Genomic DNA, 10921 nt, shown 5'->3' on the forward strand with positions numbered 1-10921 from the left:
AAGCATGATGCCCCCCTCCAAGGATTGGTCCCTCCTTGCAACAAATCCAAAGTATGTTAGATGAAGTTTTAGAATCCTTGCCTCCAAGGAGAAGCCTGGTCTCATCCTCTCTGGGACAAACCTGTTTGTTATACTAGCAGCCTATGGGGTGTGTGTGTGTGTGTGTGTGTGTGTGTGTGTCCAGCACCACAGCTAAAAAACACCAATTATACTTCTATCATCCCTAGTCATTGTCAAGCTTTGTTATGCATAATAAGTGATTGTAAAGACTATGGCCTAGATCAGGCGCACCTTAGATCCAGGCTAAAGTCTTTGCTCTTCAGTACTTTGGAGAGGGCTCAGACAGCAGACTTCCCCAATGCAATTTGTCTTTTAATTTCTGGATGCTGATACCAAGAGTGTTGATTGTAGAGCCAAGCAAACTAAAGCTGTTTACAATCTCAATCACTTCACAATCTATCACGATGCTGCCAATTGGCCCAGGAGTGAGAACATTTGTTTTCTTGATGTTGAACTTCAATCCATATATCAGGTTGCCATGCTTGACCTTCTGCAGCAAGCACTTCAGATCCTCCTCAGGTTTAGCAAGCAGGGTTGTGTCATCTGCATAACAGAGTGTTGATGAGCCTTCCTCCAATCTTGATGCCACATTTCTCCTCATAGAGCCAGGCTCCAGGATAATCTGTTTTGCATATAGATTGAAAAGACATGGAGATAGGACAGACACATCCTTGGTGCACATCTTTCTTAATTTTGAACCATACTGTGTTTCCTTGCTCTGTTCTGACAACTGCCTCCTAGTCCAAGTAAAGGTTTCACATAAGCACAATCAAGTGTTCTGGGATTCCCATTCTTCCAAGAGTCAGCCACAGTTTGTTGTGATCCACACCTGGTAGCAAGGCTAAAATAACAATTACAGATTATAATCACACATTTTCTCTCTAAAAAGTTTCAAAGTTCAAACCTTTAAGAATTAAACAGAGAATTTTTAGGTAGCATACTATTACGAAAATTGTAAAATTATATTGTTTTTCCTATTTTACTACAGCTGTAGGATAGCATTTATCTTATGGATAATAAGAGGCGCAAGTGTAGACCAAGATCCTCCCAACGAAACAGGAATATAAGGTCGTCCTGTAGTATACAGAACTATGAAGTGTCAAGTGATTTTCCCCATCATGTACTCCTCCAGCATCACCTGCCTCTTCCTAGCGTCTCTCCTTGATAAAGGGACAGTGACATAAGATGAAGAAAACCCCAAGTTAATTCTGAAAAATAAGTCTCTCACTTCAGAAAAAAGTCATATACTCTTTGCTATTCTCTCTTTTGTATCATCACATACTTCTTTCTTGTAATCAATTGTAGTGTTACTGCTTAACCATCTCATGTTCTTGTTCATGTGCACTTGTCTTTTCCATTTTTATTTAAAATTATAATTTAATTTGCTCTTTGTTCTAATTTTATTATTAATAACAATATAATTATTGTCATGTTCTTAGTTGCCATCAAGTCATTCAATTCATGATGGCTTTATATACAGCAGAAAAGAACAACTGGTGTGCTGTCTTGTATTATAATTAATAGTCTTTTCACAATTGCCAGCACTGTCAAACAAGATTCTGTTGTGATCCATGGGTTCTTACTAACTTCTAAAAAAATATTATCATGAAATATACACAGAGCTAGAGTTAGAAAACAAAAAGGAAGAACTTCAACATCAAGAAAAAAAATATTTGCCACCGGACTAAGAAGAAACAGCTAATAGATAGAAACAAGATTGACATTGTCAATGATTTCGTTTTATATGGTCTACAAACAACATCCATAGTAATAGCAGTCAACTAATCAAAGGGCATGTTGCCTTGGGTAAATCTACTGTAAATTACCTCTTTAAAGTGCTAAAGAACAAAGATGTCATTTTAAAGACTGAGGTGAGTCTGACCCACGCTGGCATGTTTATTGTATGGTATTGTACTGTATGATGAGGAAGACTGAAGAACTGACATCTTTAAATTATGGTGTTAGCTATGAATACTGAATATGCTGTGTACTGCCAGAGGAACTTAATAAATCTGTCTTAGAGGAAGTACAACCAGGATGCTCCTTAGAGTCAAGAATTATGACACTTCATTTCATGTACTTTGGTCATGTTGTCAGGAGTAGAGGTCCCTGAAAAAATGTATATCATCCTAGGAAAAGAAGAGGGGCATCAAAAGAGAGGAAGACCCTCAGTGAGAGGGATTGATACAGTGACTACAACAATAAGGTTGAATATGGTAAAAATTTTAAGATGGAACCGGAAAGGGCAAAGCTTTGATGCGTTGTCCATAGGATCTGTGAGCGCAGTGAACTCAAAGGCATATATCAACAATTTTTGTAATGAGGTTACTAGGTGTTTATTCTTAGTGTATGACTTGGGAAGCGCCACTGAATCTTTTCCACCATAAGTAATACTGCTGATCCTTGAAATAATACTGGCTTCACTTTCACTATCACAACAGCCTTAAAGTATAACATACAACAACCTTACAGGTACGTGTAAGCATACTAGACCATGGTATGCTTACTTCCTTACTTATTCTCCATTAGTCTTATACAAATTCAATATGCTATTCAACAGTCATATTAAAAATTCATTTAGTGTCTAATTCATGCCAGAATTTTCTGGAGTTGATGTTATAAGAGCCAAAAGCAATTAATGATCAATACTTTTCTTATTTCCACAGATTCGAAATGTGGCAGCCAATTTGTGTGTAGACAGCAAACATGGAGCCACTGGAACAGAGCTGAGGTTAGACATCTGTGTCAAGGATGGTTCTGAAAGAACATGGTCTCACGAGCAGGTATGTAAGCTTCAAGAAACCTTAGGGTTGGAGGAAGTAGGAATGGAGGAAAGTAGTGGCAACAAATTCCTAGATGAGGTGTCCAGGGTCCTGGGTGTGGGCCTGGTTCTGACACTAACCAATTTGTAAGTAAAGGTATTGTTTAACTTCTCTGTTTCTGTTTCTAATCCAATCATGAAACACTATATTTTTAAAAATGCTTCCAACAGTAGAAAGGATGGTAGATGTCTTGAATGAGATGTTGGCAATATTTCCTTTCCTGGAGTAACAGTCTGATAATTTTTAAAGCATGGAAACCCTTTAGGGTGCTAAGTAACATGCCCAAATTATTTAATGATTTTAAATAAAAGACTTTGGTGTTCTCTAAGTGTTCAGAATTTTATCCAAGCTTACATTCCCCTCAGGCTGAATATGTAAAGGAATATTTTATTTACACGTGTTGCTGTTACTGTTGTAGGTCTTAAGAAAAACCTGAAGGCACCAATACGAGTACTGTGTGGTATTTTAAGAGTGTCTATGGCTTAAATAACATAACTCAGTTTGTTAAGTTAGAAGTAATCTCAACCTCACTTTGAAATTTAAAAGTCATTGAAAGGGACTTTTCTTACTCTTTGTCACGGGTGAAAGAAAAAGAGGTAGTGCATAGAATTGTGTCTACTACAGCCAGAAACAGATTGTGGAACAGACCACCATTTACAATGTGCAAGTTAAAACTTGAGGTTGAAGAAAATCAAAACAAGCACACAAGAACCAAAATACTATCTTAAGTCCATACCAACTGAATTTCAGAATCATCTTAAGAACAGCCTTGAAGCATTGAATAGCAAGGATTGAAGACCAGAGGAGTTGTAGGATGACAGCAAGAACGTCATTCATGAAGAGAGCAAAAGGTGGGGGCGGGGGTGGGGGGAACAAACTGAAACGGAGATCAGAAGAGATTCTGAAGCCAAAACAAAAGGAAAATATACAGAACTAAAAGAACTGACTGAAAATTTCGAAAGGCAACTCTAGAAGACAAAGCCAAGTATTATGATGGAATGTGCAGAGAGTTGGAATTGGAGAATAAAAATGTAGGAACTTGCTGGACACTTCTCAAACTGAAAATGAAAACTTAAAAAATGAAAATGTTAAGCCAAAACTGTTTAAAAGGAATGTGTTATTGTTAAGTGTCATTGAGTCGTAGACAACTCATAGCAATGAAAGACCTGAACACTTGTATAACTTGAATAACTTTCATCTTTCTCAAAGTTCATAGAGTTTCCAGAAGCAAGCTATTTAGGAAATGATGCCGCTCCTGCTTCCAAGCTTGTTTTAATTGGGGAGCTCCACCAAACACTGTCCACCATAAGTAACCATTATTGCATTTGACACATCACTGTCACAGTGTTTAGCATCACAGCAACCATGAGTTACCTCTGTACAGCAAACGGACAGACCAATGCTATACTACTTAGAAGAATATTTGACCAAAACAAAAAGGAATATATGATTACATATTATTTTCATGACAAGAGTCCAGAATAAGAGCTGCATAGTAAAGTGGACTTGGTTGGGGGAAGAATTGCATAACAATGAAAGATTTTTTTTTCTTTTTCCTGTCAAAGACATATGTGAACTGCAGGGTGGGGTGGGCAGGGAGGAAAATGTGTAACAATGAATAAATGGAAATCCAAAGTCTAAAAAAAAAACACACACACAAAAAAAACACAAACCCAAAGCCCAAAACCCAAAACCATAAAAAACTTTAAGCCTTGAGTTCAATATTGAAGGATGGTATGGGCAAGATGTTGAATGATCCAGGAAACATCAAGAGAACTTAGAGGGAATACACAGAGTCACTCTACCAAAAAGAACTGACTGACACTGAAAAATTTCAGGAAGTATATGAACCAGAGCCAATGGTACTGAAGGAAGAAGCTAAAGTCACACTGAAGGCATTGACAAAAATAAGGCTCCAGGAATTGATAGGACACTGATTGACATGTTTCAACTAATAACAGATGCAACCATGCCCGTGCTCATCAGTCTATTCTAGGAAACTTGGAAGACAGCGACCTACCCAAGTGACTGAAAGAGATCCATATTTGGTCCCATTCCCAACAGAATGTGGTCATTATCAAACAATACTATTAATATCACAAGCAAGCAAAATGAAAAAAATGGCCAGAAAAATACATAGATAGGGAACTACTAGAAGTTCAAGCAGGATTTAGAAGAGGTCTGGTGCCAGAAATGTCATTGCTGATGTCAGATGGATCTAACTGAAAGTAAAGAATACCAGAATAATGTGTGATTATGCTTTATTGACTATGGAAAGACATTTGACTGTGCGGATCATAACAAATCATGGCTAATATTGAGAAGAATCCCAGAGCACTTAATTGTGCTCATGTGAAACCTATACCTAGAGGAAAAGGCTCTTGTGAGAACAGAGCAAGGGTTAAAATTAAGAGAAGCATGCATCAGTGTTTTATCCTCTCTCCATACCTATTTAATCAGTATGCTGAGCAAATTATTTGAGAAGTTGGACTCTGTGAAGAGGAATGTGACATCATGACCAGAGGAAGACTCATTAATATCCTTTGTTATGCAGATAACAACCTTGCTTGCTGAAAGAGAGAACGGCTTGAAGCACTTGTTGCAAAAGATCAAGGAAGGCAGCCTTCAGTATGGATTGTATCTCAACATCAAGAAAACCAAAATTCTTAACATTGAACCTGCAAGCAACATCATGATAGATGGATAAAAGATTGAAGTTTTCAATTCTTTTGTCTTACTTGGATCTACAATTAATACACTTGGTATTAGAAGTCAGGATATCAGGAGACACATTGCACTGAGAAAGTCTGCAGTCAAGGACTTCTCCAAATTATTGAGGTACAACTGTTTGAAGACTAAGGTGTGCCTCAGGCTATGGTCTTTTCAATCACTTACTATGAATCTGAGAGGTGCATAACAAATAATAAGGAAAACAGAAAGAGGATTGATGCCTTTGAACTGTGGGTTTTGGAGAAGAATACTGAATATCTCTTTAATTTCCAAAAGAACAAACAAATGTGTCCTGAGAAAGAGCAGTCAGAGTGCTCCTTGCAGGTAAAGATGATAAAGCTTCATCTCACCTACTCTGGGCAAGTTCCTAGTGAGACTATTCCTTAGAGAAGGACATCATGCCTGAAAAGGTGGAGAGTCAGCAAAAGAAAGGAAGATCCTCAACTAGATGGATTAACACAGTGACAACTGCAACACGCTCGCATGTGTCAAAAAGTGTGAGAATGGCACAGGACAGCACAGGGCTCAGATCCATTGTTCATAAGGTCACTATGGGTCATACCGACTCGATGGCACCTAACAACAACTTCTCAATGTTTAAATTGTAAAACCATCCAGACAAAACTTACAGGAAAATGTTAAAATAGAGATCTGTATATTCATCACATAAACTTAGCAAGCATCAACAGATCTTTTTAATATATTTTTAAAGCAATAAAAACTAGCAGACACAGCTCAAGCCATTTCCAATAAAGAGTGACTGGATATTATAGCTGAATTACTCAAGTATCCATCAAGTTCATTTTTACATTTGAAATATTTTAGGTTAAAGACCCTTTGAGCACAGCCTAAAGAGTTGTTCAGATGCTCCAAGATTCAGTAGGCCAGTATCTCGCTCTCTTCCTTGACTGCATTACAATGCAGAGCAGCATTGTATTAGGAAACAGCTGAAAGAATGAATATAATCAGCACAGCTGCAGAAGGTCAAGGACTCCAGTCTTCAATATGCATTGAAGCTCAACATCAAGAAAACAAAGATTCTAACCACTGAGCCAACTGGCAGTATCAGTATGGATGGTGAAGAGACTGAGATAGTTAACAGTTTTAGTTTACTTGGTTCCACAGTCAACACTCTTGGTAACAGCAGCCAGGAAATCAGGAGATGAATTGCATTGGCAAAGTCAGCTGTGAGAGACCTCTCAAGAGTACTGAAGAGCAACGATGTCAGGATGGATACTAAGATGCACCTGATCCAGGCTATAGTCTTTGCAATTTACGTGCTATGCATTGGAGAGTTGGACAGTGAATAGGGATGATAGAAATAGAATTGATGCCTTTAAGCTGTGGTGCTGGAGAAGAGTGTTGAATATACCATGGACTGCAAGGAGAACAAACAAGTTTGTCCTGGAGAGGGTGAAGCCAGAATGCTCCTTGGAGTCAAGGATTCTGAAGCTTCGTCTGACATATTTTGGGCATGTTGCAAGGAGGGACTGGTCTTTTGAGAGGGACATCATGTTTGGCAGAGTGGAGGGACGGCACAGGAGAGGAGGACCCTCGATGAGATGGATGGATTCTGTGAGTGGAGCGGTGGGAATGTGTTTGAGACAGCGAGGTTGGCACAGGATAGAATGGCATTTATGGCTCTTGGACATAGGGTCGCTATGAGTCACAAGTGACTGGATGGCACATAACAACAACAAATGAACAAAACACTGGCCTTACCTAACTAAAGATCCAGTGCATACACACTAATCCAACACCTTCAGTGTGCTGTATGGGGTAGTTGTTGTTCATAGGTGCCATGGAGTCAACTATGACTCACAGAAAACCAATGCACAACACATCAAACCTTGCCTTATTTTGGGCTGTTCTCATGAGCTCTTCTATTCAAGTTTATTGTTGCAGCTATGACGTCAATCTATCTCCATTTCATTGTGTGTCTTCCTCTCCTCTATTCTTACCCTCCACCTTTCCAAGCATGAATCTTTTTCCAGGGTCCAGCCCCTTATGAAAACCAGTAAAACTTGAAAGCATGCTCCTTTACCAGTACCGAATAAAAACATGCCCAAAGTGTAGGAGAGGAAGTCTCACCATTCTTGCTTCTAAGATGTACACTGACTGTTCTTCCAAGGTCTGTTTATCATTTGGTAGACCATGAGATATTCCTTATTCTTCACCAACACTTTAATTCAAATGTATTTATTCTTCTTTGGTCTTCTTTACTTATTATCTAACGTTTACATGCATATAAACCAATTGTAAATTCAAGACTTGGGGCAGATTTTAGTCTATAAGCTGACATCTTTACTCTTCAGAATTTTAAAGAAGGCATTTACAGAAGCCTTGAGAGTATGGAAAAGAAATTGACTTTATAACCAGGCCAACCTAGATCTCACATTAGGCTTGGCCATTTATATATATAATTTTTTTATTGTGATTTTAATGAAAAGTTTACAGAATTCTTGGATTTCCACTCATTGAGTTTTTAAGCTATATAATTTTGTGAACTTATTCTACCATCTTTAGATGGCGACAAAATTATCTACTTCACAGACAGGGATGTTATGAAAACGAATGGAATGGTGTCTGTGTTGTTTTCCCAGGGTTGACATAATAAAATACTACAAAGTCGGCATCTTGTATGAACGAAAACCTATAGTTTCACAGTTCTGAAGACTAGTAGTCTAAATCAGCATGTTGGTGGGAACATTTTATCTCTGAAGTTTCTAGGGGAAGCTCCTTCCTTATAGGTCTTGTCTGCTGGAAGCCCTGGGCATTCCTTGATTTGCAGATGCATGCTCGTATGGCTATCCTTCCTCTGTGTCTCTTCTCTTTTATGTCACCAGTCCTAGATGATAAGACCCACCCTATCCCAGTGTCGCTTTTGTGTGTCATGTCATCTAGTCAGACTCATAGCTGCCCTACAGGGTTTCCCTATGTTGTAAATGCCAGATCTTTTCTCTTATGATGCTTCCTAAGGGTTTGAACAGCCAACCTACTGGTTAGGAGACAAGTGTTTAACCACTGTGCCACCAGGGCTTTTTTGTTGTGTAACATCGAGTTGGAAAATTGACCCATAGCTACCCAGAGGTAGTTTCAAAGGTAGTTTATTGCACAGAAAGAGATTTTTCCCCCATCTTTCTCCCACAGAGACACTGATGGATTATAATTGTGGTCTTTGGATCGACAGTGCAGCTCCTTTCCACAAGGTCCCCAGTATAAACCCTCATCTTCATTAAACAGAGACTATTTCCAAAGGCCTTCTTTTCAAACAAGATTACATTCACAAGTAACAGGGATTCGAATTTCAACGTATCCTTGGAGGAAACATAATTCAGTCCATAGCAATGTCTTTGAAATAACAGCATCTTCTATATACTTATAGAATACACACACACACTCTCTCAGAATAAATGAGCTTTCCTTTCTGCTTTTTCATTCGCCCACACAAAGCCACTATGTACTGGTACTGAATTAGCAATCTCCCTCAGGCCCCAAATGGCTGTGACTTTGTTCCATTGACCCATTCTCAGCACTGTCAGCACATACTGTCTATCATGCACCCAGATACACACTGTGCTCTATGACTCCAGGATTTATTGAAGGAAATCAAATGCCAGTGACACTTGACTTGCTCTCTCCTTTTTCTGTTTCTTTCCATAAGCATTATTGGGCTGTGTCCTGGGAACTGGAGAATGTGTTGAACTGCTCCTTCCACAGGAGCAGTTAAGATTCCAATCTGGGAGTGAGAAGCAAAGCTTAAAAGGACTGGTATCTAAAGGAAGGGGGGAGAATGTCTTTTAAAGAGAGAGAAGGAGCCAATCATAAGGGAAAACTCCATCAAAAGAGAGTTGTTGGTCTAAATCTCTCTGATCGCTGTGCTTTCTCCATCACACCCAACCAGGAAGCCCACCTGGCTAGCTGGTTGGTAGGAAGTAAGCTTGCTTGAATCTCCCCTTGGGTTTTCTGTCTCTATCCCCAAGTAACATTTTTAGAATGAAATATGTTCTGGCTTGGAAATTTCATTTAACAAGGAAACAGTAAACATAAACAAAACCAACTACATTGCATGCATTTTACACATTGCTGGCTCGGTTTGGGATTTTTTTTTAGTATTTTTCCCCACACACTGTGAGCAGTATAACATGACATGTAATTCAAGAAATACTCACCAGAGGGCAGCACTAGACAAGCAGAAAACTATATCGGGTGAACAAAAAGACCACTTAATACTGTTCTTTAACAAAGAAATATCCTGTAAAAATGGAACTGCAGGAGGTTTAAACCAGGTTGACCGGAAGTGAAAAAAAGAATCAAATTTTAATATGTGTTGTCATATACTGATTTGGAGATGAAAATATTAATTGCTACTTCATTTGTTACTCAAAGATTTATAAGACTTAGAATTTATTCTTAAACATTTGGATTAAATTTGTGACCAAAAGAAGTAATGTGTTAGAACAGCAAAATTATGAGATTCTTTTTCATGCCAAAGCATTCAAAAAACCACGAAGATGGAATTTATTATAGTTGAAATCATCTTTTCTCCTTCCAGAAGGACAAAAAAAAATTCAAATGAATAAATAAAATTATACACAGGAAATAACAGGAGGTCGATTGCAGCACCTTCGTAAGAAAATGCTTTTTGTTGCAGTGCAGTACTTATGGCTAATCTAGCTTCTATGATCCATGCAGTTCTTTGATACTCCTGTGTGCTGACTCTCCGTTTCTTATGGGGACCAAGAAAGAAAAATAAAAATAGATCCTAATTAGACTGTAAGGTCTGGAAAGGACACTTCCAACTCCCAGTCCGGGTTTGGGGTGAGGGGAGGAGCCTTCTTGGCCTAGTTTGGCTGTTCGCTCTCTGCAGGCCCGGCAGGCTTGGATCTCACGCTGGGGAGGAAGCAGTGCGGCAAAGCTTGCACCCTGCTGAGGAAACTGCCAATGCTCACTCCCTTTCTGAGACCTGCGAACGAGATAAGCAAACAGATGGCACCCAGCCAGCATACCTGGTGCTGAGAGAAAACAGCCAGTCTCACTATGAAGACAGAGCGATAGTGGTACCTACTTACAGATTGCTAGAAGGAGCACACAATATCTCAGATTTCTGCAATCCACATAAAAATGAAATAAAATACAACTGCCCACAGGGAGAAAATGCCTTCAGTCTTCCTCAGTCCAATGGCAAGATTAAAATAATAAATGTATTTGCAGAACCAAGTCTAGTGAGCGTATTAACGCAACAATATCACACAGATCCAAGCAACACCGCATACATCGCTTTAATACATGTTGTTGTTGTTGTTGTT

The 10921-nt window shown here is 38.8% G+C and overlaps 1 protein-coding gene across 1 annotated transcript in view; it reads left to right on the plus strand.

Annotated features, from left to right (window-relative positions):
• Positions 1 to 10921, plus strand: part of GALNTL6 (UDP-N-acetyl-alpha-D-galactosamine:polypeptide N-acetylgalactosaminyltransferase-like 6) — a 2113891-nt gene that overhangs the window by 2053445 nt on the left and 49525 nt on the right. Inside the window, exon 11 of the mRNA XM_006882210.1 lies at positions 2727 to 2843. Within this exon, the coding sequence (XP_006882272.1) occupies positions 2727 to 2843 (117 nt within the window). The remainder of the gene's footprint in view (positions 1 to 2726; positions 2844 to 10921) is intronic.

The sequence above is a fragment of the Elephantulus edwardii genome, unplaced genomic scaffold (genome assembly GCF_000299155.1).
Source record: "Elephantulus edwardii isolate Elephantulus edwardi_28Jun2011 unplaced genomic scaffold, EleEdw1.0 scaffold00018, whole genome shotgun sequence".
NCBI classification, from domain to species: Eukaryota; Metazoa; Chordata; class Mammalia; order Macroscelidea; family Macroscelididae; genus Elephantulus; species Elephantulus edwardii.